Raw genomic sequence first — 27,311 nt, forward strand, 5'->3', positions numbered from 1 at the left:
AATTTCCATCATCCCAACAGACATAACGCTAGTGGGAGTCTCTCTTTCTCACATGCGATCTGTGCGCAGCCAGAAGATGGAGTCCTGAACACACCATTGTCCGGCCCTGAGGTTCACTCGGTTCATAGAGGACCGTTTCTCTGCCCCCCTCCCACCCCCTTTACCCCCTTCTCTCGATCCCCGTCGAATCAATGAATGACTAGTTCAAAAAAAAAGTTACAAGTTGTAGTTTGGTTGGGCGGGGTATGCGCAGTGGCGCTGTGCAGCCCTCTCATATTTGGAGAGCGCGTCCGTTATGAATTGGAAACTCACGCCTACATGTGATGGAAGTTCGGCCTAGATGTCGCTACACACTTGTCAGTCAACGTTATTTATCCCATCCGATCTGTCAAACCCAGTGTGAGCTGCGGGGAGCATAGCTGGGCAGAGCAGTGTGTGCATGCATGCAGCAGCTGGATGGGGGCTGTAAACATCTGCCGCGCCTGTTCCGGACTGCATAAAATCGAGCAGCAGCTGGACGGCTCTGTCCGCTCGCCTGTCCTGGATGAAACATCCCAGGAATGAAGCAAAGCGATTTGGAGTGTATGACTTGCAGATGGGACACGTAGGAGCGCCCTGTCTCCATTTACAGGAACTCTAACTAACTCTGAGCGCCGGGCACATCCAGGTGGAGCAGCAGGCAGGAATGAACCAGATGAAGGAGTTGACTTCTCTTCCTCCGAGACCACCGGGCTTACCTACAGCTTCACCGAGGAGACGCTTTGTGAAGCTGGGGAGGAAGATCAGTGATGGTTCTCAGCAGTGAGTGTCAACAGCTGGATGATTAACACATGAGTTCTGTGAGAGATAGGATGACTAACTGGGAAATAGAACTTTTGTATTTCGAGGTGTTAACTCTCTTTTCATGCTCTTAGATGAATTGGAAAAATAAGAATAAGTCCAGTCTGAGGAAATGCATGTGAAAAATATCAACATTAATGCTGCTACACCACTGGCAGCTTCATACTATGACCACCATCCTCATCATTACATCATAAAGGTTCAATATTTTCATTAATATCCTTAATCAAAAATGTTTAGACCTTTTACATGGATGTGGTGGCGTCACTGCAAAGAACCTTTGAACCAATGATAAGAAGCTTACAGCAGCTTGGTCTCGGTTAACAAGACTTCATTATTTCACTTATGCACTGAGGGAAACTGAGTCAGACTGGACAGCTCTCTGTTGGGGACAGATATGTATGTATGTATACACTGCACTGTAGTATAGTGAGAGATCTTTGATTACTGACACATACATGTACAAAACATCTTACAGTTTAGTGCTGTTTAAGCTTTTTTCCTTCCGCTAAAGTTCACTTCATCCTCTGCTCTTGCACCAGTCGTTGAGTTTAATTCTCCTTCTGAGCTTATTTGAGGATTGAGATCTGTATAGGGATTCTGTGTCTTCTGGAGGACAGGTCTTGATGGAGGACTCTCCTTCTTTGATCAGATCAGCTTCATCCACTGGCAGTTCGTCCTCCATCAGGTCAGCTGAGGGATCATCCATCAAATTGCCCAGCAAGAGCAGTATCCGTCGCCATACCAACCGCCTCTCAAGCGTCTTCCTCCGTGGCTCCACCTCCAGCTCAGGCTCCATGCTGACGGCAGGTCTCAGGTCATCACTGTCCATCCACACAAGGAAAGGCAGCAGTACGTCACACTGTCTTTACTCTTCTCCTTGTATGAGTAGCTACCAGTATTTTGTTGTCACTGAAGGCTATATCTACTATATTTTTACATTAATCAATCATTACTTTTTGTGGCTCTGGAGGAAAAATAATCTTGATTTATCCTCTAAAATTGGATTATAACAGGAAATCTGGAGTTTGAAGGAATGATCTGCTAAATGCATAGCATAACATACAAATGTTTCTACACATAAATTGCCACATAGATTTAGGTTGAATGATCTTTCTCTTCCTTCGAGAGTTTGATGTAGAAAGAGTTACTGTCCAAACTCTGACAATATAATCCTGTTGGAGTTTTTTAATTAATTAATTATTTTCAATGTTGTTGTTAACAACTTGTTTTTAGGCAGAGTAAAGATTAGCTGCCTCACCCAATTATTAGGTTCACCATAGCTGAGTGGGTTTATAAATTGGCTGGTGAATGAACATATTATCAGATTTTCATTATACAACCTGAACAGCCCAGTTTACATCACAGGAAAGCATCGGGTCTTTGTGATCATGTGCAAGTAGAGGACAATTACAAGTTTATTGAATGTGGAGGCAGTGTTCAGGGAACAAAACAATATTTTTTAAAGAAAGACTGGACCGGAAAATCAGATTTAAAATGAATAGGTATTGAGGGTGAGTAAAGGCAAGGCAAGGCAATTTTATTTGTATAGCCCGTTTTTATGGACAGTTTGTCTCAAAGGGCTTTACATGGCATCATAACAACATCCTCTGTCCAATTTTTCCCTGTTAAAAGGGTTTTCCATGGAGTTTTTCTTCAGTGGATGTGAGGGTCTAAGGACAGAGGATGTTGTTATGAAGCCATGTAAAGCCCTTTGAGACAAACTGTTTATAAAAACGGGCTATACAAATAAAATTGCCTTGCCTTGCCTTAGACCCTCACATCCTTGGAGAAACCTCAGGTTCAGCAACAGAGGAGGGATCCCTCACCCAGGACGGGCAGACGTGCAATAGACGTTGTATACAGACAAGAAAAAAGAAAAGAAAAAAACACAGAATGTGGAAAACATGGAAATAAACAGTAAACCATTGGTGGTAGTACTGTAGCATTCTAATCGCTATACAGTACTACTACTACTACTACTACTACCACTATTGCTGCTGCTGACACAACTATCTGTGCCATGCAAAAACAAGATTGTAATCACAGTGGCAGGTTTCACTTTCAGAGCCGCTCTCCAGTTATGTGCTCTGCCTGCTCTCTGCTGCTCCTGCTTTATCTGACCTCAAAACTGGCCCAACCCTGGCCAAGTGGAGGGGGGAACTATCCTGGCCCAAAGTCGGTCCAGAAAATTAAAACTCTAGTGCAGGTTTAAAATCCTTATTTGCCCTTGCAGTCAGTTTTGAGGGTGGAAACCTGGACTCACAGAAGCTCCCAAAGCATGGCAAGAGTTGTGAAATGAACTGAGGTCCTCTATCTGAAACAATACCAATACTAAGTTTTTCTAGTGCCATAATTGCTCACCACAAATGTCTCTTGAGTAACATGAGGGTTCCATAAATGCCAGGATTGCAGGCAATGTGGAAGGTATGGATCCACTGCAACACCAAGAAATGGACTGCGGTGGTAGGCATTCTGGAGGTTTTGAGAAGATGGTGGACAAACTAGGGAAAAGCAGGATACTGAACCAGGAGATGTCACAGTTATCAAACAGAACAAAGACAATATGTGACAGTAGCTGACTGAAGAAAAATGTCTTTGATTCTTTTGACCTGTTTTCAATGTTGGTAAACAGGATTAATTATACTGTTTTTCCCCCATAATTTCTGTAAAACTGAAAATTGAACTGAACAGTTGAATTGTTGAGAAGATTTCAGTATTCATTTAATAATATGCGCTGCTATGCTGTTTAGGCTGAATTTAATTTAACCACTGCAACTTTGTTCCAAACTGATGCTGGTTAGTCTGGTAACATGGAGGTGAGACGTTAGGTCTGTGACTGTGTGTGTGTGTTTTTTTTTTTTAACTTATCCAATGGCTGCAGCTCACTCTCATAGGAAGTTTTATACATTATACAGCAGGAAAAGGGATGAAAATTAGCAAGTGAACCTGAGTGTTATGTTTACATACACTGATTAGCCGCTGTATCTATGCTAAGCACTCAGATTGTTTATCTACAATTCTGCTCATAGACCACATCTAATCCCAACTTTAAAACATTTCTGATCTGTCATTGTACACAGTGATCTCTGCAGATGCTTTGATTGCCGATGACCCGTCTGAGTTGTCCAATCAGATAACTGCTCCAGGAATCCTGAAGATCTTTGGAAATGAAATCTGTGAAGGAGCTCACTACAAGAGCATCCTGGCCACCACACAGTCCAGTGCAAAAGAGCTGGTCAAAGAGGCTCTGGAACGGTAAGGCCATGTCATCTGTGTGTGCGTCTGCCTGCCATATGTGTTTTGTTGAATATGCGTCCATGCGTGCGTGTCTAGGGTGAGATATGAGTTCATTCACATGTGTTCTCTGCAGAAGTGTGTCTGACTGACAAAGGTTTGGCAGCGGATGAGAGGATAGCAGCTCATGTTGTTGTGATTAGTATGTTTCAGACGAAGAAAGTTTGTTTTAATTACAGTACTACAATGCACACAGTGTATGTGTGTGTGTACATAGCAGTTCATTTAGTAGTTCTGAAAAGAGCAAAACCACAGATCTGCATAAGAGGCAGTCAGTGTGGGCCACGGCTCAGAGGCGGTCTCTCCACAGGGTGAGTCTGTCAGCTGTTAGCCAAAAAACATAATGGAACATTCAATACAACTGTTCAACTTGTAGAGGAAACAGTGAATCATTTTCTCTTTCCTCAGTGAAAAATCACATGGCAGCAGTGACATTTAGATCACTAGGTCATTAATAATGGGCTAGCAAATACATTGTGGTTTATTTGGATATCATGATTAGATTTGACTTTGATAAGCATGGGAAACATCTTAACAGAACGTCCCAGCAAAAGTGTTTTACAGTCATCAGTGTTTGTACTGTAGGTTGATAATAAATATTGCTGACTGTGGCCTCACTAATTGTTCAGAGCTGTGACAGATTATTGGAAAAATATGGAAAATATAAACAATTAGAAACAGGTTAGCTAGGACTCCAGGACTATTTAAGGCCAGGTTTTTTCATGCACTGCTCAATTTTGAGATTTGGGGCTATTTCGCTTCTTTAAAGGGGACCTATTATGCTCATTTCAGGGGCTTTTAATGTGATATTGGACCACAGTGGGGCACTATTGAAAGTTTCTATCGATAAAAAACTCCATACTTATCACATACAAGCTGTCTTTGTACTCCTCCATTCTGACTCTTTCCTGCTTCGCTCTGAAACGCTCGGATTCAGCAAAAAACTGCTTTCAAATGAGTCAAACTAATGTCAAAATTGTGTGTTTTGAGTTAGAACCGGAGAGCATTGGGGGCCTTGTGGTGTCAGAATGCCGTGCAGTTAGGTTACGCGTGCTTAGCCACATATTTCCAGTAAAAACAAAGACGGTATTAGAAGCACATGTCACAGATATCGCTTGCTGTCGACAGTAGCCAATTGCGTTGCAAATGTATGTTCAGCATCACCTGTGGGGTTGTCAGCTGCTGTGGAGGACTTCTCTCCCTCACCTTCACCATCACACACACCTGTACACATCGCCGATGAGACGGACAGAGGTGAAACAGGGAGAAAACGATGAAAACAGTTTTGGACTGAGACCATGAAGGTAGCAGTCAGGTTCATCCCTGTGATCTAGCACAGGCTCACACACACAGTGTCAGTAGAACTTTTTCTATTCTTTCTTTTTTTTTTCAATGGAGTGTACAAATGAATCAGCAGAAAATGCTCACTACAGCTCAGAGGTTGTGACCGTGACTTTATAACTTCATACGCCCTCTAGAACAAGATGAGTCATCGAACGTCTGAAAACGTTTTACATGAAGAGAAAGTAATAAATACAATTTCTGATATGCATTTGGCAAATATTAACAGATAAGTAAACAATTACCATGTGAATGGAGGATAAGCTGGTAAATACATTTTTCATCCCATGGGGTGTTTAAAGGGCAACTTCGTTTTTTTTCAAGCTGGGCCCTGTTTTCATATGTTTTTCTGTATACATGAGTGATGGATAATACAGTTAGAGACATACGTTCATTTCCCCTTTCTAGTATGTTGTCGGACAATCACTGTCTGAGCCTGTCAGTGTGAAAAAAATGCACGTTTATAGGGCGAACTTTGACGGGAGCCACTTGCCCGGTTGAAGAGCGTTAGCTGGGCTCCAGGCTGCCTGCCCGGCTCAATACTGGAGCCACCTCAATAATTGTATTATCCATCACTCACATATACAGAAAAACATAATAAACAGGGCCCAGGTTGAAAAAAACCAAAGTTTCCCTTTAAGTGACTTGGTTAGCTCAGTTGCCCAGCTTTAGAGGCTATGGATCAGAGTAGACAGTTATCCATGGTCATTTAAAGTTCAAGATAGCCAAACGTTTCCAAAACCACAGTGATGACTTTTCATTGCACAATTAGTTTGATCCATTTTTTTTGGCCATTTTAAAGATTCTACCTAACGTCACTGTGTCGTTCAGATATGGCCTGGGCAAGGAGGAAGCAGAGTCCTATGTTCTCTGCGATGCCATCGGCTCCGTCAGTGAACACCAGTGGAGGATGGAGGGGTTCAGAGCCGTCGGCGACAACGAGAAGCCCCTCCTCCTGCAGGCGCTGTGGAAACCCAGAGAGGGCCTGGCGAGACGGTTCGAGATCCAGAGGAGGAGCTCCGTGGAGGAGAAGATATCCAGAGACAAAGACACCATCACTGCTGGTATGGGTCGTCTCATCTGTCTGATTGAGGGTGGAGTTCTTATACCGTGAAATAGAGTCAGTATTGTCAGTATTAAATCTGCTTCTAGAGCTCTCTCAGTACAAATGTGGTTTGTTGGCACACTGTTTTTCCAGTGAAAATCATCCAAGCCACACAGACCGAACTGTATTTTAATAGGGCCACAATTTCTTTTTGTTTGTTCTTCTCAATTTCTGTGACAGATCTGGGCTGATGTTTCCTCCTCCTCGCTGCCATTACGGTGGTCTGGGAAACTTGAACTTTAATCACCATTAAAGACATGCAGTGATTCAATTAAACTTGTTCCAGTGACACACCCTTCACTGTTTAAACTAAAGGGCTCTAACATGTCCTCTTCACTGATGTTCACAAAGAATGATGCAACAGAAACATACTAGAAACTTTCCACAGAGGCTTCACACACAAACACTACGTACAGTACAGGCTCTACGTACTAATGAGCAGCAGTCCCATCAACATTTCTGCTGGAGGCCCTGGCCGAGGTTGACACAGCTGTGTTCACGGTGTGAGAGTGTGTCCTGTTTTGTGCGCAGCCTGTGATAGCCTCTATCAGTGCCAGCTTGCGGATGCCTGCTGTGTGGATGAGCTTTTTTATTTTTTTTTTCATGAGCTCTGTCTTTCTTTCCACTGAGCTCTGCTTCCCTGAGCTCAGTGTGCCGCTTTTCTAAACACATGATGAGCACACACAGACACACACACACCCTGCCGTACCTCAGGAAAAAAAAACTGGTGTTGCCCTTTCAAAACATAACTTTATGTGCTTATTACAATGTTACTGAATGTTGCTTCCACCCATAGGCCGTCAGACACTGAACAATATATCAACAATCCCTACTGTAGGCATCGAGTGCCTAAGCGGAAGCAGGAAGTAACGGTCGCCATGGGACCTCAATCAGAGAATTTCTAAGTCTCCATGTAAGTGAACGGGAGTCAAAGTTTTATTTCCGAATTGTGCCATGAGAAAAAAAATGACCTCTACCTGTTTAAAACATCGTGTTTCATGCCGAGAAATCTTTATTATTATTATTGTAAAACTATTGTAAAATAAAATTCCGAAGAATCCCTAACCAGAAAGGCTACAGGTCGCATAGGTGACGTCACACACCTCATGCCGCCCTTTCCCGTGTCAGTTGGTGATGTATTTTTTGTGGGACACCAGATCTGTAGTCCGTAGAGCGTCGTCACACAAAATACATTCTTCCGTTGCCGTTTTACGATAAACTGCAGATTTTTTGGCATGAAACGTTATGTTTAAGTAGGTGAAGGTCATATTTTTTTCTCATGGCACAATTCAGTCGGATCATGAAATAAAATTTTGACTCCCGTTCACTTACATGGAGATTCTTTCCGAATTGAGGTCCCATGGCGACGTTACTTCCTGCTTCCGCTTAGGCTCTCTGTACTGTAGTGATTTACCATAAGCTCTGGTCACCTCACTTCTCCTGCACCTTCATTTTTTATATTCTAAGTTTTATATTCCAAATTTTATTATGAATAATCAATAACCTCTTCAATCTTGAACCTTGAATCTCTAATTTGCAAACAGCTTTAATTTGTTGATTTGTGTCTTTGTCAGGTATCAACGCCCAGGCTCGTAAACTGCAGAAAAGCCGCTCCAGAGTGACGTCCACCCTCATACACAGGACAGTGGGTCGAGGCCACAAGCTGTGGAGGAGCAGAAGCGAGATGGATCTCTTAGATTCTGACTCGGAGACCAAACAGGACGCAGATCACGATAAAAATGTGAAGGATGGAAGCGACAGCCTGGATCAAAGGTCACCGCAGAGCTGCAGGCGCCCCAAAACAAGCCCAGCACAGAATTACATTCAGAGCCTGGAAACCCCCCACCAGGGGCTCCAGGCCAAAACAGAGACCCTCTGTCTGCCAAGGCCGAAAGGCGAATGGGAAGGAGAGGAGTCACAGAGGGAGGAGGAGAGCCGTGACCAGAACGCCACACAGTACGCCATTCACCCTCCTCATGACTGTCCCTACCTGCTGCTGCTGCAGGGCTGCAGCTCCTCACAGGTATCTCATTCACACACTCTGCTCCACCGGCCTGTCTGTCAACTGCTGTGCATATTTTGCAGGGACACTGATACTGTGTATTTATAGAATGTGTAGGGTGGTGCACTGTTTTCCAAAACCAAAATCTCAACAGCAAAGGTGCAAGGAACAGATACAGCTGTGTTTGTCTCCTGCAACTGCTAACCAGCTGATTGCCTGCAGCAGTAACCAAGCATTATGTATAGTTTCACACTATTTACACTAATTCCAGCCAAACACCCTAATAGATTTTATTTCAAATGTACACAACATTAAAAAAGCATGTTAATCGAACATGGCAATGTTAGAACGATATGATCTTTGTCAATACTGACTGATACCATGACATTATTTTAACATTTGCTAACTTTTTGTCAGGACATATGTGTTTAGCTTCAGTCTTTCTAACTATAGCACTGAAGTTTCTCCCACGTTTTAAACTCCGTAAAAATTCTCTATCATCAGAGATGGGAATAACGGCATTATAAAATAACAGTGTTACTAATGGCACTACTTTTTTAACTATAAAAGTTGACTTAGTTGTGAAATTTCAGTCATTTTCATGTCAATGCAAAACTTGCCATGGCAAAGACCAGAGAGCTCAGTGAGGACTTAAGAGCACACATTGTAAATGCCAATAAGGGAGGAAAAGGATACAAAGAGGTACCAGTGTCAACGGTGCAAAGTATCACCAAAGGACCAAAAAGTACCCAAAATTTAACACAGTGAAAACTCTTTAAGGATGAGGTCCAAAGTCAGTGGTGTCACCTCGGCTAGTCAGAGAGATCAAGCAAAATGTTGAAAACACTCCAAGGACTCCTACCAAGGAACTGAGTGCAAGTCCATCAACTAGTCACAACTAAAAAAGACACTTGTTGCGGATCCTTCCTGTGTGAAGAAATACTGAGTGAGTGAGTTGGTTAGTTCCAGATGGTTGGGTTATGGTTAGAGGGGTGGGTCCAAGTAATTTGACATATTTAAGCATTTTATAAAAAAACAAAAACAAACACAAAAGTTACTATTCCTGGTACATAGTGTAGTAATTCAGTAACTATAACTAATTACTTTTTAAAAGTAAGGTGCCCAACACTGTCTATCATATATCATTTGTTCAACCTGGTTTTCACACATGAAAAGTGAAAACTGTGTGTAGCTGTGTGGAGCTCATCTACTCTCACTTCCTGATTAGAAGATCTTGATCAGGCCTCGAGCCCCACCCCGGGGAAAGAGCAGAGAGCAGAAAGATGGTCAGAGGAGGAAACAGCAGAGAGACTCACTCAGAACCAGAGAGCAGCAGACGTATCAGAGCAGTTAGTTTGTATCTGTTATTTGTTCATGTGTTTTGTTAGCTTGTAACTGCCCGTTTTTATATCAGAGAATAGCAGAGTTTTCATTTTAAAACTTGTCAACTTCTGACACAAAGGAACTTTAACATTAATTCAATTAGCTCATCCTGCTTCTACCTGTGTGAATATCTCAGAACTATTGTGTCAATAGATTGTTATAATGTGATGAAGCAAGGTGGAGTAACATCATACAACTTCTTTAAAGAGTGTTGTTGTTGTATTCAATTCCAGTTGATTAAGGGAGTAACTGCATGATGTCCCACACACCGTCCAGAGTGTGTCCAGCTCTAACGCCTGTTGTCTCCGTGCCAACACACACGGAGGGAGAATCATTACAACAGAGGTCACAAAGAAAACAGAAAAAAAAAACTGTCAAAACACTGATCAGGAAACAGAAAAAGACAAACCAGGCCCTGCTTCCTGACTGATTACGCACACACACACACACACACACACACACACACACACACACACACACACACACACACACACACACACACACACACACACACACTGTTCAGTTAAATCTGTCCAGTTGGAAATTGAGCATTACACAGGTAACGTCAACATAATAATCCTGCTCATTGTTCCCACTCTGTGAGATTTCTAAAACACTCGGTTTAATCCGGCTCAGATAAGAACTGTAAGTCTAATACATCCACATGATCAGACTAATGCTCTGTTGTTATGTAGCTGCTAAATATCCCCAGTCTCTGATTCGCTGCTCTTTGTCAGTGACTGATTGAACAAAATATAGTCTCACGTCAGGTTTTCACTTTTTCTGCTCCTTATGACAAGTGACATAACACACACGCCAAGTTAAAGCAGTGTAATCCTTCAGTTATGTAACACTAATTAATGTTCTTAAGTATTAAAATTGAAAATATGTATTATGCAGGATTGACCCCTATTAGAACATGCGTAACAATTCCACATTATTATAGAATATTATATTGTTTGATAATAAGGGGATGTGTCTGTTTGCACATGTTTTCTTAAACCACTGTACTTAGCTCATTTTTTTTTCTCTTTTTCAAGCAGACCACATATTATCCTTTACATATAATTTCCACAGAACCATGCATTTTTCCTGTAGCATGAGCTACTCAACAATTATGAATAAACACAACAAAGCGAGGTGGTTTCAGGTGGTGCAAGATGCCTGGTATATACTAGCCTGACAAGCTGTATAGTCTGGCAACGACCGGTAGACCTCTGCTCAATCCACGGGGCGGGATGAAGGCTGTCTTTCAAACTGCCTCCGCATGCAATAGGGTAGCGCTACGACTAATCAGACCAAAGAGCAGGATGACGTCGGTAGATTAAACTTTTCCCATATCCCGTCGGCAAAACACCAAATCCATCCTTCTTCGAAATGAATGACTTCAGTGCAGTTTCATGCTCAACTTTTAAAGAAAATGACACGTTTAATTCTAAAGTTGATGCCAACGCCGATTCAAACGATTCCTTTGCCAAAGCCATCTTGTCATGTTTTTTCACCGTCGCAAGTATGTCGTCATTGCGTTAAGCCCGCCCAACGACTCTCTAAACAGATAGAGCGCTGTGATTGGTGAACACAAACGGTGTTCGAGACTCAAAAAGTTCCTATGGCTCGTTTCTAGACTGACCTGCTGAGCAAATATATTTGCTGCCGCTAGGGTGCGTCTAGATTTATAGGCTATATATACCGCTTTGTTACTGACCATTGGTTGTACACTGCTTTTTACAATGCATTGTGGGATAGGCCTACTTGGTAACATGGTAACTTTGTCCACACAGGACTTCCTCATCTACTTACTTGTGGGGCCAGAAACTGTAATTGGACGGAGAGGTGACCCTGACGACCAGTCAAAGGCCGACATCTTCCTGTTTGCCACAGATATCCTTCAGAGACATTGCTGCTTCCATCGCCGTGGTGAGGAGGACAGTGTGACCGTGCTCTGTCCCGGTCCGGGTGCCGTGGTCACGAGGAACGGTCAAGTCCTGAAAGACGAAGTGCAGCTTAGTCCGGGTGATGTCATTGGACTGGGACACTGGTACCTGTTTCTCTTCAAGGATCCTGTCGCTTTAAAGTGCAAGGTGAGCTCCAAAAATTGTCATTTACTTTGTATCCACAGCCAGTCGTAAAAGTATGATTTACATTAATGGAATTTTACATTACAAGTCTTTAAAGGCTGTTTTCTCAAAATGAGTTTTTCCTCAGACTCTGGGCCCGAAATCTCCACTTCAGCAGCACGTACAGACACCAAACCTTCCAGTTTTATTCCTGTCTGTTTTTACAGAGGGTATTGTTGATATATCATTCAAAGCCTGATTTATACTACATTTTATTCCTAAAAACATGGCAAAATTGGATTCTTTTTTAGGGCTGGTGACAGTATTTTCTCATTTACAGAGTGATAAAAAGAGATATCCAAAATCCCCTCTGTAAAACCTCATTACTCTAATATGTCAACAAAATAAAACAAGAATGGGGCTTTATCCATTTTTCAGGTTTTGTATGTGGAAATGTATGCAAATTAGCGCATATTTCATCATATATTGCCTCATTTACATATTTAAACATAAAATTTGACAAAACTTGTAATACAAAAAATATTTGTCTTAATTAAGTGATTAAACTTGGGAAGTTTCATGGTGATATCTGTTATTTAAATGTTTTACCCTATTCCCCTTTAGTGTCTGCCCTTAAGCCAAAGTTTGTCTTCTGAGTGCGCTGTTGTTTATGTTTCTTGGGATGAAGGAGGTGGACAGCGCTGTCCCCGAGCCCAGCCTGTCTGCTGTCCCCTGGATGCTGCATCACGACACCCCGACCACTACAACGAGCCACTCCACAGACAAGATCCTCTGCAGCACCTGCATCTCACCCTGCACCGACCTCCAGAGCCCAGAGCCGCCGGCCCTCGGCCTCCCACTGTTCCAGTCGGCCGAGGGCCACGGCCTCACGCTGAACTACCACCCAGAGGACGAGGATGCCATCGTCAGGGAGATCATCGCTATGGGGAGTAGCAGAGTCAAAGACAGGCCGATGCTGACTGCAGCGTTTCTGCTCTGCGTGTGTGTTCAGTATTCTTCCTCGTGTCTTCAGACCTCAGACCTGCGCAGGCTCCTGCTGCTCACCGCCAGCGGCATCCAGAGAGCCATGTGGGTGAGTTATGATGATGAAAATTTCACAATGGATCAAACCAATGTGTTAAATCCCTTTGCCGCTGGTCATAGAACCTGCTGTTTAAAGGGATAGTTCAACATTTTGGCAAATTGGCCCATTGCCATAATCCCTATAGTCATAGCAGTAGGTTTGTTACCTTTAATTGTTGGTGCAAGCTGTATTTAGAACAGCGGAGCAGAGCCGCGAGCTGCTCAGAGCTACGCTACGGCTCAGAGCTACGCTACGGGATTTCTTGGTTTCCCTCATCAAACTCATCAAATACACTATCCAACAACTCCAAAACGCTGTGGTGGACAAGTTGTGACCTGCACATTCACCACGCTATGAGATAATAACAAAATGTTACCAAACAGAGTTGTTTTAGAGGTAAATTCGTGCGAAACCGCTGATGCACGTTCCCGTCGGGGGCAGTTTTTCAGCAAGCGGTCTCTGCATTTACCTCGAAAAAAATTCGGTCTCGTAACATTCTGTTATTATCTCATAGCGTGGTGAATGTGCAGGTCACAACTTGTCCACCAGAGCGTTTTGGAGTTTTTGATGAGTTTGATGAGCTCTGAGCAGCTCGCGGCTCTGCTCCGCCATTCTAAAATTAGCTTGCACCAACAATTAAAGGTAACGAACCTACTGCTATGGCTATAGGGATTATGGCAATGGGCCAATTTGCCAAAATGTTGAACTATCCCTTTAACACCTGGCTGTTCTGTCAGTGTGAAACTGTTTAGTCATTCCCACTAGGGTCAGATGGTTGTACAGCTCCAGGCCTGGTCGGCAGTGATGGAAACACAACAAGGTCAACTAGTGTAGACACACCTGAAAGTTGTCATCATGACGCATCACATGGTTTCTTTTGTTGCAGGATCACACTAAGGATCTGGCAGCAGCTCAACCTGAGGCGTAAGTGCACTTTACTGTTTTCTCCAACAGTCTCTTCTGTAACAGTCCACTGCAGATCTGTCATCCTGTCCCGCAGCCTCAGCAGTGAAGACTCAGATTCAGACGACCTCCAGCCTCTAGGACTGTATGAGCTGATCTCAGGACTCCGCCCTCTGGTGGTGTGGATGTCCAACAGTCTGGAGCTGCTGCAGTTCATCCAGTACCAGCTACCTCTTATTCTGGAGTGGAGAACCAGGGTGGAGCAGGGACAGGAGGGGCGTGAAGGACGGGAGGATGATGGAAGCAAGGTGGCAGAGAGCGTAGGTAAGTGTGACACATTTTCACTTCAGTCCTGAATTTTCCCCATCGTTTTTTTCGTTTTCTTCTTACTCTCCAGAATTTTTTTTTCTCCACCTTCAACTCTTTGAATCAAACATTAAAGATGTTTAATATTCCAAGTAATGTGCAGCTTATGCATCGCACACAGCTCAGTGTATCTGATGCTCTTGGGCGATGTTCCCTTCTCTGCATGTTCTGCTGGTCAGTGATGGAGAAACCTGGAGGTGTTTGATTGGGAGAAACAGCCTGTCCAATGTGCCAGTGTGGATTCTTACGAACAACCACGTTTCATGTCTGTAAACCAATACACCTTAGGCCAGCGGTGTCAAACGTGCGTCCCATTCGAGCCCGCGGGATGAATTTGCTAAGTGTGAAAATTACATAGAAGACAGGAGAGGTATAACATTGTTGAAATTGTATATTGTTCTCAATAAATTCAGGTTGTTCATAATCTTTTGTAAAAGGATAAGCATCGCAGTACTTAAGAACTTTCAATTTTGGTTGAGTTTGGCAGCACCAGTGGACCAAAGCAGTAGTGTTTTGCCTGAAGGAAGACTCCATTTCCCATGAGCACCAGTGCGTAGCGCCGTAAACATCCTGATCTCCTGGTGCATGGAAATTAACAGAAGACGTCCAAACCAAGTTTCTGTTACCAGCGGATCATTTCTCAGTAAACACACATACACAATCCGACAGAAAGGTGCCGCATTGCCTGCTCCCTCCTCGTCGTGACTCGCGAAAGTGAAACTTAAGTGAGAGCCGGGTTCCTACCATGCTCCTCAAAGCTGCTTAGTGCCAGTGAAGGCGATACAGACCCCCTCAGGCCATGACAGAGGTGTCATTCAACCTGTTGTAAGTTGATGTACCATCACAAAAGTTATGAAAATATTATATGAAGGTTGAAAAGTTACTTAGTGTTGGTTTAATAATGTACTGTAAAAAAATTAGCGTTATCTTTGTTTATAGGTTATTACGCTATTATTTTACTGGTCCAATGAGTTGGACGGCCCTGCCTTAGGCCAAAGCTGGAGAGGAAGGTTTGTCCAGGTGCTGAGCCTTGGATCCAGAGGGTGAAGTGGATTCTGTGCTGAACAGTGGACCAGCTCTTCACACTTGGTGTTTTGTGGCATACCACCCTATTCCCTAGGTAACATGGAGTACTGGAGGAGCCATTGTTAGGAATCATCTGATCCACATATAACCAGCTACATTATGCGTGGATTACAGTAATGGGAGCTGGGTTTAATACTGTATTCTTGGAGTCACAACAGGTTTTCAGTAACTGTTGGACTCCACTATGTGTCAGAAGTTGCAGCCAAGGGGAGGAGTACGTCAGACCCACATCGCTGTTCTCTGCAGATGATGAATTCATCATGGTGGTTCATGGTGGTTTGTAGTCGAGTGTCAAGTGGTGAGGAGGACGAGAGCCAGCACCTTAAAGTCTGAGGCCGTGGTTGTCAGCCAGAACACAAAGACTCAGGGTGAGGGGTGAGTTTTAGTGAAGTGGGGTTGTTGCAGTGGACTGTTGTTGAGAAGATGGAGCTGAGCCAACATGCAAATCCATGAACTACATTCTTACCTTCACCCATGTGGCTGCTGTGGAGATACACAGCTGCAGCTTACGCATCTTATGCATATCAACCAGATCATTGTAGCAGCTAGAGTAAAGCCAACATCTCATCTCACTGCAGTGCAGGACGGAGATGTTCAGGAAATCCTTTGTCTTCACTGTCATCCGACTGTTCAACACTTTAGACTGACCATCGCACATACAAGCTCCTGGAAGGCGTTTGCTCAGCTGGAATACCCTGCTTTGCAAAATGGACATGAATATACTGTATGAATGGCTAGATGGATGGACATATTTCTTGTGTGGAAACTCGACACCTATATTGGTTACTGATATGTGTGTATTTGTGTGTGTGCTTGTGTCCTTTTCAGCCACCTTGGAGCACCATTTGTCCTGTGTCCGTTCAGCCAGCGAGGAAACTATGGCAGTTTTGGAGGAGGTAATCATGCTGGGCTTCCAGCAGTGTGTGTACTACGTCACCAAGGTGAGAGATGATGACACAGATTGAATACGAATACAAATACATACAATACATACATACAAATCCGAATGACTTTGTTGATCCCCAAAGGAAAATTCATTTGTCTGTAAGCTAATCTACCATTTGCAGAAGAATTAAAAAGCCTGATGGAAGTACACAGATTTTTAATATTATATAATTGTGTGCGTGCGTGTTAGAATACAGCATTTGATATATAAGCAAAAAACAACCTGTAAGAATCACTGGGATTTTCAGATTTCCAACCAACAGTCCATGAACGAACCATGTGTTATATGAGAAAATACAGCCTAATTTAGCCGTAGACAAACAATTTGTTCAAACCAAATAATTTAAAGTCAGTATAGCAACAGCTGAATTACCCACACAGGTGTCCTCTCTACCATCATAAACAGACCAGGCATTAAAACAGTTTCACTGTAAAAATTTGTGGTTTACCCACACAGTTTAGTGGACACAGCACATCTCAGCTTTTTTTTCAACTGCCTGATGACTAAAATCCTTCAACTGGTTAAAAACTATAGTTGAAAAAGATCTGATCAAAAGTCTTGTTGATTGTTGATGTGAGTGTTCCCCCGACATCATCTGATCACCCAGGCTAAACACTGAATTTCTTACATCTTGTGTCACCCTCACTCTCTTTCCCATTAGACATCCCTGTCTCTCTGTCACTGTTCCTCTCCTTTTCATAACAAAAAGGCAAAGAAAGAATCCCCAAAAAATAACTTAGGATAAATGATTTCTGGTCACTTCTCCTCCTATGTCAAGATGTCCGCCTGTGGAGGTAATGAGGAGAACTTCACATACTGAATTTGACTGTGCACAGTCATGTTGTTTTCTCACAGTGACTTTCTTGGAAAAAGAGAACATGGTATGTGATTCCAGCCACAGAAGCTGGTTGTGTGCAGTTTCACTGAAACCATTACATGAAATTGAGCTTGGAAAAATTCAGACAAATTTCCAGTGGATCTGTGGGTGAAAAACACCACAGAGGAGCCTGATCTGTTCAAGTTCATGCAGTGAACATGTGGCCTTTCTCAGGTAGTATGTGTGAACCGAAGGAGTCTCATCATCAGGATCATCCAAACCAGTCAAACCTATTGATGAGCGTGGGACCAGAGCTGCAGGAAGCCACGTCAGACATCAGAGGTATCATTACTGTAGCATGGTGTGGGTTCCACAGGAGCAGCAGCCCAACCGAGGGTCCCACGTCCCGCCAGCAGAGCTTCACCTGCCCTGCCCTACTGTATATCCACCTCCACCCTAAATCCACTGCATTTCTACAGGGGAAATTATAGGAATTCCTACATGTTCCTTAATGTCCTGCAGGTTTGAGACAGCACATTCCTGCTCAGAGAGGATGTGGTTCTCTAACTCCTCCTCTCAGTCAGCATATATTTCTCTCAGCAACTAGGGCTGGGGCAGCTGATGATTTCCAGATGTGGTTAGTCAGTAAATCCATGAATAATCCAGAAGTATAATACATAGGAGTGGAAGTTGCAGGATTCAATTTAAATGTGATGTTGCCCAGATTTACCCCTCAACCATGCCGGGGCTGCATATGTGTTAATAAATTAATAAATAATTGATATAAACCACAACTAAGGACACACATTCATATTTAACAATGTAATACCAGTCACCAAAGATCTGGAGCTGGTCAGAAGAGTCAGGTACTGTATATAGAAAACAGAAAGACTGTGTGATCCTTTTGGTTTTGTATCAAATACACAGTCATGATTTAGGAGTTTTCGATGAAACTGCCCGAAAGCCGAGAAAAAGGACAATATGAATATTCCCCCATTTATCCTGCTGTGATCAGTGATATTAATTAGTGAGATTAATAGCATATAAACATGTGAAGGAGGAGCAATTCATGTTAGAAGAGAAAAGTGTTTATGATGTTTCTACAATTAATATTTATTCATTTTCAATATCCAATAACATACTGCACTGTATTCTAAACCCGTATCTACTTAAGTCCTAATGAGCTTAATATTTATTACCTATTTTATTGAGTATTACAGCAGTAAGTACAACATAAGTAATACAACATGAGCCAATGGACCATTAAAAATCATTTTTTAGTTAGGTTTCTTAAGTTTGAGCCATGATCCTATAGACTTACAGTTGTTTGTAAAATGACACATCTCTTTGAGCGTTGACCTCTGGTGTTGGTTGATCCCATGTTCAACTTTGCAGTAGAAATAAACAAGTTTAGTCTGATACAAAAACAATTTTGTTCTCTACAGCTTATTTCCCCCTTCATGATAGAACTCATCTGTTTTCACTCTATTAAGACTAAAGTTATGTATAATCCTGGACAGGGCCTCTTTGAGTGACAGGTGGGTGGGTTTCTTTGCATCATAATTATTATAAACTAAAACGGACTTGGTATAGTGTGACAGTTGAATAATCTCAAGTGGTGTTGCTCAGTCACTTCAGTCACAAACCCCTGAAAGTTGTTTTTGTATTTTGCCTGGAACCAGCATGATGGAGGTGTTGTCTGACAGACCCAGACGGGGCGCAACGATCTGTGTTTATCTTGTTTCATTATATACAAATAATGGAGTGTGTATGAGCAGTGCAAGAAGAGACTATAGACCTGATGCTTTAGATGCAAAAGCCTCCATTCATAGAACAAGACAAAACATTATAAAACAATCACCGAATAAGGAGCCTTGCAAATATTCAAGAGAAAAGTCAAGAAGTAAGAGTTAGTTGTTTTTAAAGGGACAATGAGGAGTTTGTATTTGGTTATAAAAAAGTCTCATATTAATGTGGATGAATCTACGTTACCCAAATTTATTAATGTGTCCATTTTCGATAAATATATAGTTTTGTCTTTATAGTTATTCTGTTATTATTATTTAGTGGTTGGCTCACCCAGCATTTCCTATTTTCGGTTTCGCGGACGCTGCCCGGCGGGTCATAGGAATAACGCCGCCGGATCGCCGTTTATGGTCGGAACTAGGACGGTATCTGATCGTCTTCCAACCTCCGACTTTCATTCTTGTTCAATGAAAACATTCTTGGCAAATGTTTTGGCTTTCATCCATCTTGTGCCGGTCCAAGAATTTCACCGTGCGCACGGAGGCTCATGGGAAATGTAGTGTGAAAACACTTCGCTTTCCAAAACTCCTCGTTGTCCCTTTTCTCTACTATTCTATGATAGTTTTGACTATCATCTCCCATCTGGATGGTTATTTTGAGTGAGGAAGTTGAATGTATTGTAGGTTAGACCCATCTCTAATTAACTAATGTGGTTTTAAAAAACTTTATTTTTTTCCATTTCAAAGGTGAGAGATGAACATCAGAATTATTTCAACCTTAAAATTGAAATATTATACCTATGCATACATGTTATAGATATTAATTTACATAGAGTAGCTAAGAACCGGAGAGAAATTCCTTGTATGTATGCTCACACATATCTGGCAATAAAACCTGATTCTGATTCTGATTCTGATACCATGTAAAGCAGAATATATGTCACTTATCCTCCTGCTTGCCATCCCATCTGTGTGCGTGTGTGTGTGTGTGTCCTTACACGCAGAGGAAGGAACGAGTGTCCAAATCCAACTTCAAACAGGAACACCTGAATGAAAGGTCATGAAGGAATTGAATCAATCTCTCAATATTAAATCAAATTCTTTCCATCCAGTGTGAGTTGTATTGCTACACTGTTGAGCCAGACCCATGATGGGTCGGACACAGACAACAGGACTGTTGTGAACTGAGTGTGATCACTGCAGGATGGAAAACGTCACCGATGAAGATGTCATGATGAACACACATGCAGTCAGACTGTGCCTTTACATGCCCATCACAATGAAAGCACAGATAAGAACACGGAGCACACACTAGTCTGTCTTGACTGTGGGAGGAGCCGTGCTGTGGCTGCTGTGTGGTCACTCCAGCATTACTGAATGAATGAATCCTGAATGAGTGCTCTTGGCTCCACTGAGCGACGTTTTCCAACCAGAAACACACAGCAGGATTATTTGGCTCAGTCTTGTCCCAGCTCCACTGTCTCATGTGTGATGAGAGCCACGTTGTTGTGTTGGACTGCTGCTTGGTTCTCAGATGGGCCGAGGCTGAGGGGCCTTAAAGTAAATGTAAGCTGATCTGGTCTGGGTGGATTCCTCCACAAGTCTTCACTCAGCACTCCGGTTCAGAGCCGTGCCAGGCCCGCATGAGCCATATACTCATAGCTTTTGAGGAATGCGGCTTTCTGGGCGGCGCTGGCCTTGGAAGCTTTGGTGGGTGCAAGGGGAAGATTAAAGGGGGAGAGGGGATGTCTGTGTACAATTAACCTGAACAAAGCCACAGATGATGGACTCGCTCTGAGGAGCAGAGAAGACCTTTGGCTGGGAGAGAGGAAAACTAATCTAAAATCAACTGCTGTTGTGGTGTGAGAAACAGAGAGACATGTAGAGGCGGCGTGGGTGGTCTGAGTCTGGGTTAGAGGGTTACATGTTTGAGGTTCTCCCACAGATTAGGACATTAACTTTTCCAGCCTCACACTGACCCACAGGAATGATGAATGATGAGCTCTAGTCCCCTTCATGACGACACCTCTGTCTCCCCAGGTCCTGTACCCCATCCTACCTGGACTCCTGGACTGCAACCCCTTCAGGGAGAATCCAGACCAGCAGGCGACCGGAGAGAGTCCTTGGCTCCCAGGTTCCTGTGGACTGCAGGTCCCCGCGGAGATCCAGCAGGTTGTGGAGGTCCTGGACAAGACCTGGGTGCTGCTCACAGACTGTCAACTCCATCCAGAGATTTCCTCTCAGCTCATTGGCTACCTCTTCTACTTCATCAACGCATCACTGGTCAACTCGCTCATGGAGAGAGGTAAATCAATACGTTTCAGAGGTGGGAGCAGAGCAGCTGAAGGCTCCAACCTCCATGGTGGTCAGGAAGGTGGATGAAGAAGACCTGAAAGGAGACATATTCTGTCCCTTTTCCACAAATTAGAATAGTTATCAGGTGTCTTAAAGGGATAGTTCAACATTTTGGCAAATTGGCCCATTGCCATAATCCCTATAGTCATAGCAGTAGGTTCGTTACCTTTAATTGTCGGTGCAAGCTATTTTTAGAATGGCGGAGCAGAGCCGCAAGCTGCTCAGAGCTATGCTACAGAGGCTAATGGGATTTCTTGGTTTCCCTCATCAAACTCATCAAATACACAATCCAACAACTCCAAAACGCTCTGGTGGACAAGTGGTGACCTGCACATTCACCACGCTATAAGATAATAACGGAACATTACCAGACAGAGTTGTTTTAGAGGTAAATACAGAGACTGCTTGCCGAAAAACACAATGCGCATCACCAGTTTTGCATGAATTTACCTCTAAAACAACTCTGTCTCGTAACGTTCCATTATTATCTCATAGCGTGGTGAATGTGCAGGTCACAACTTGTCCACCACAGCGTTTTGGAGTTGTTGGATTGTGTATTTGATGAGTTTGATGAGGGAAACCAAGAAATCCCACTAGCCTCTGTAATGTAGCTCTGAGCAGCTCGCGGCTCTGCTCCACCGTTCTAAAAATAGCTTGCACTGACAATTAAAGGTAACGAACCTACTGCTATGACTATAGGGATTATGGCAATGGGCCAATTTGCCAAAATGTTGAACTATCCCTTTAAAGACATGTCTGTGACATGCTTGTTATGCGTCAGGAGGAAATAATCCGTTTGTTCATTTCAAATTAAAGGGTGACAGGTTTTTCTTCATCACATACTGTGCTCCTGCAGCTTATATAAAGTATAATACATGCATAAACTACTTCAGTATGTGTTTAATAGTTTTTGAACAAAGTGGAGCTTTGTAGCGCAGAGGAAACGATAGACATGAGACAGAGATAATATCTGTTTGAAATATTCCTCGTTGGTTTAAATCTTTCCATGGATGCAGATGTTGTAGATTACAGATGTGGGTCTTTCTCTGATGAGAGAATTAAATGTGCTCTGGTTGGTTGTCTAGTCTAGAGTAACATGGAGCTCCAGCTCAGGAATAACTACAACATCCATCTGCAGAAACAAAGAACATTTAGCTGTAGAAGCATGAGAAGAGGAACCAGGGTCAACGAGCAGGGAGGAGGTTTGAAGGATGGCTTTCTCCTGCTGTGTCTGCAGGCTCAGAGCCAGGCTTCTACCAGTGGTCCAAAGGGGTACAGATGCGGGCCAACCTGGACTTGGTCCTGGACTGGGCCCATGCAGCTGGACATGGAGAACCGGCTCTGGAGCACACACACACTCTCTCGTCAGCTATCAATCTCCTGGCCACACCTAGAAAGAATTTACTACAGGTAAACATGGGTGTGTTAATGGATGAATGTGACAGGTGCTGTGAAGCGCTGAGTGGCTGTTAATACCAGAAAAGTGCTATTTAATTGCCATTAACCACACACACACATGCACACTAACCCTGAATTTCATCAACATTTTAGTGCTTTGGATAGTGCCACCCAACTAAAACACTTAACTTTAATATTTTATAGAAAATAATCAAAATGCAACATGAGTACTTTTATTGCTGTTGGCCCCAGGTCAGCGTGGGCTTCAGGAGCACCAGGAGAAATCCAGGAGGGCTACCACATTGGCAGCCTGGTCAGGAAATGAGAGAGGACCCTTAACTGAAGCACAGCAATAAAAGTCCTGTTAAGAAATGTTACAGGAAATGTTGTAGTCTGGATGAATAAGTAACGCAGTAACTTTAACACAACAGATGGAAGCGCCTGAAAATGAGACTTGTTAGTAAATCAAACAGAGGAACTCATAAATAAAGAAATGTTGAGGTAAATAAAGACCCCGCCCACTTTTGGAGGAAATACACTTCCAACGATGTAATTGGATCTGCTTGTTGCCAAATCATTCTGAACGTGTGGTGGGAAGAGACCAGCGGTCAGCTCACCAACAGTGTTACATCACTCACTGTGTCATAGACATTTGTGGGCGCAGAGCTGACCCAAGGTCAGTCCAGCCAAAAATATGCATGTTAAAAAATGGGTGCTGCAAATCTTTAATCCTCCCTTAGAAGCTCATTGATCAGGGGTGTAGAGCCGGTGTGGGAAATATTTTTTTCCAGAGGGCCGTACTAACTCCAATAAAGTAAAAGAAGGGCCACACAACTGAAAATCTAATTGAACCATGCTGAATTATGTTAAACTACATACGTTTGGTAGACATATAGTACTGTTTATTAACTCCATCAGTGAATGAAGGAAATAATATTCACAGAAACTACTTTTAAACAAATGCATGATCATATTCATTAATATTAATATGTACTTAAATCATTATCTGTTCTGTTTTATATATGTAGACAACTTGAACAGCACAGACCTGCATCACTACATGAAGAAAAGTTTAGGCTGATCATTTTAATAACAATCACACAAACTCGTTTTCAGCGGTGGCATTTAATCCAATCTAGATTTAGACAGCGCCCTCTGTTGGAATCGAGTCACATAGCACGACAGAGTCGTTGTAGTTCTCCGCCTGGAGACACAGTGATGCACATTTCTTTTCTTTTTTTTTCATTTGAGGACTTTGGGGGCCTGGTTGAAATTGCCCACCAGCAAGGTCTGTAAATTGCCCCATCTCTAGACCTGTGGGGGTAGAAGAAAAAGTATACTGTCCCACTGTACATACCTGTAAAATGTTGTTGATGGTTTCATGAGATGACTGTAGATGAAATACTGGTGAAATCTGTTGTGTATGTGTGTGTGTGAATAGACATCTTGGACATCACTGCGTTCTGACTACCCTTCCCTGAGTGCGGCTCAGCTGAACCACCTGCTGGGCCTGTACAGCCCGGCGTCGCCCTGCAGACACACATGGACTCCGTCAGCTCAGGATGAAGCAGCAGCTCATAAAACTGGTGAGAGATCCGCACACTGGTGTCACACTGAGGTCAGAAACCTGTCACACATTTAAAAACAATCTGACGTAGGTAGGACTTAATCTTTCATTTTGTGTCACTTTGTTTAAATTAAACGTCCTCTTTCCTTTCCACAGCCGACATCCTGGAGAGTTTCGACACCCACCACCCTCTTATGCTGCCAGCAGGGGGGTACCAGCTCCAAGTGAGAAGAGCAGTAACCAATGCAGGTCTGAAGGACCAGCTGGATAGGCTCAAAGAGTTCATCCCTGAGATCACAGCTACTAGGGAGCCACAGGTAAAGGAGAAGAGCTTTCATACCTTTAATGTGGCTGTAACAGGATGTTTAAAACAGCACTACAAAGTATTTTAACCCAGGATGACAAATATGAGGAAGGCAGGTTTTCATATGTGGCTCAGGTGGTAAAGATGGGATATTAAACAACGTGCAAATGTGTTATATGTAAATATAACACATTTCATTATATATTTAAAATAAGATAAAAGCACATGTGTAATAATTATGCGTGGCATCTATAAGAACAAATCTTTATACTGTCTATATCCAGGCCCCACAAATTTTTTTTTTGTTTTAAACATGCCTCTTTTTAAATCTCTTTTATCTTTTCTTATCTTTGCATACAGTACAACATGACAGGGAGAACGGCTTCTCGCTCCCATGTTGAACAAATGGTTTCTCATGAAAGTTACAAATAAAACTGAATTGAATTGAATTGAACTGTATGTGTCAGTATACGGTGGATCCATAAACAGTGGGTTCAAAAGTTAAATGTATATTTCATTTAATGAATTGTTACCATATATGGCCACAACATCCTATACCGTATGAAAAGCATAATACATTTTTTTGTGTATCTTCATATATTTCTTTACGCTAGAGACAAATGAACTTCACCGACATGGTATCAGTACCAGCATTGAATTGTGTTTTCTTCGTCTCTTCAGGAGACAGTCCACGGCCACCCAGCGCTCTCCGCCTTACCTCCGTCCCCCCCCTCTCTCCACTCTCCTCTCTCCACCCACTGTTTGGACGAGTTCAGCTCCTGCAGCGCCGTCCTCTTGTCCCAGAAGCTCAGACACCTTGAGGTGCAAATCCAAGAGACGACGAGCAGCCAGGTGAGGAGGTCCGCTCTGGACCCCCCCTGTCTCCTCACCCCTCCCAACACCCCACACATCATAGACGCTGTGGACCGCATGAACACAGACCAGGATAAAAGGATGAAGACGGACAGTGAGACACTTCCTTAATTCTCTGATGTAGTTAAAGTCACAGGCATCACTGTTCATGTTTTCTTCCTCTCCAAAATCCACTAAACTCCTCTTTGTTTTTCATGCAGGTGGTCTAGTGTTTGAGTGTCTGTCTGCACTGAGAGCAGACCATCCGAAATCAGACTGTCCCCAAATTATAGAGGAAGAGGGGGAGCAGAATGGAGAGGAAGAGGAGGAGGAGGAGGACCATTATAACGACAGCAATGAGGTTTTCAGCTTGGAGCTGGAGCGAGGTGAAAGAGGACTTGGTCTTGCTCTGGTTGACACAAGGGTGAGTGACAGAGATCATTACACATAAAGGAAACTGTAAACTATATTTTTATTATAAGTATTGGTTAACAGAAGGTGAATTGTTTATAGTGAACCTACAGAGAATAATCAGCTTCCTGCCACTCAACTAATCCATCATCACATATGGTTCACTTCAAATCCTAAAATCTGCAGCTGCAGGATGCCAATTCATTCACAAAGTGCCTTGTTTTCCTGGCATTTTATTTTGACGGTTTAATTTGACTTCCTGTTCTGCACTGATTTTGGTCACCTGTGCAGGAAAACTGGAATACTAATCTGATAATTGGCAGACATCAGTGTGCTAACGAATTGCCGCCTATGGACTGGTGTTGAAAATTAGCACGTGCTAAACACACCCAAGCAAAGCATCTGTTCTGTCCACTGGAACAGTCTCAATGTATTTGTGATGTCCATATCAAATAAATAAACATAACATAACTAACTGAATGAACATTATAAACATGTAACTGCATGAGTGGATCATCGGTGACCTTTGACCTCCCGTTCCAGGACACTTCCTTCAGAGTGAAAGGCATCTTCATCCGAGCCGTGGTCCCGGACTCTCCTGCAGCCCGCTGTGAAAAACTGGTTCCAGGAGACCGGATTCTGGCTGTTAATGGAGTCAGTCTGCTGGGTCTGGACTACCAAAGGTCAGGATGACAGATGAAACTCCAAGTCAGAAGAATTAACAATAAAATTGCGATGTTTTTTTGTTTTTACATCTCTTTCTCTCGTGTGTTTTTGTTCCTCTCAGTGGGAAGGAGCTGATCCAGTCATCAGGTGACAGACTGAGGCTACTCATGGCCAGATGTGAGTGGATGGCTAAAGCCATAGAGACTGAGTGTTGACTGGTTCAGACTCAGGGACTGCACGGACACACTCAGCAGCAGGGCTGGTTGAATATTCAGGTTTCACAGTGGAGCTGGATTTTCGGGTGTGTGGTCTTGTAGGAGGACGACAACGATGCACTATGAGATGAACTTCCTTTGTCCCGGAGGAACTGAGAACCAGGTCGTTGCTGCTCAATGTAGTTTTAAAACTGAACACAAGCGGTGACAAATGAAAGAAGTCCACATTAGATCCAGAAGAACTTCAGTGGGCTCTGATCTCATGTGCAGAAATAAACAGTGTGTGATGGTGGTGGAGAAGGACAGAGATGCAGCCATCATGTTTCTCTGTGTTGTATTTATGTGTGTTTCATTCATTCATGCTTTCCTTTCACGTGTCACCTGTCTGTAGTCCACTTCATCATTTCATAATCAGTACTGATGTAGAAAGAGTTTCCCTGCTTCTCTTTTTAAAAACAGCAGCTGTGGTTGAATGAGTTTAGTTTTCTTTTTTGATTTGACATATGATGTTTGTTGCATGTTGTTGATGATTATATGTCTAAATTTCAAATAACAATGAAATATAAACACA

At 42.9% G+C, this 27,311-nt stretch overlaps 1 protein-coding gene across 2 annotated transcripts; it reads left to right on the top strand.

Moving 5' to 3' along the window:
- Window positions 1-442: 442 nt before the first annotated feature.
- On the top strand, window positions 443-27,311 carry radil2b (Ras association and DIL domains 2b). Of its 2 annotated transcripts, none has more exons than XM_085761187.1 (18): window positions 443-801; window positions 1,493-1,692; window positions 3,924-4,098; window positions 6,310-6,542; window positions 8,158-8,606; window positions 11,750-12,049; window positions 12,714-13,118; window positions 13,996-14,033; window positions 14,110-14,336; window positions 16,293-16,405; window positions 21,013-21,277; window positions 22,565-22,737; window positions 24,167-24,311; window positions 24,449-24,609; window positions 25,278-25,563; window positions 25,742-25,872; window positions 26,403-26,542; window positions 26,647-27,311. In XM_085761187.1, exons 1-18 carry the CDS (start codon window positions 686-688, stop codon window positions 26,738-26,740), a joined length of 3,651 nt encoding a protein of 1,216 aa, XP_085617313.1. In that variant the 5' UTR covers window positions 443-685; the 3' UTR covers window positions 26,741-27,311. The 2 variants fall into 2 exon arrangements, with proteins under 2 accessions (XP_085617313.1, XP_085617312.1); XM_085761186.1 differs by having other exon boundaries at window positions 25,670-25,872; window positions 26,647-26,870.

The sequence above is a fragment of the Trachurus japonicus genome, chromosome 19 (assembly GCF_045865225.1).
Source record: "Trachurus japonicus isolate A0001 chromosome 19, Traja_1.0".
In the NCBI taxonomy this organism is placed as follows: Eukaryota; Metazoa; Chordata; class Actinopteri; order Carangiformes; family Carangidae; genus Trachurus; species Trachurus japonicus.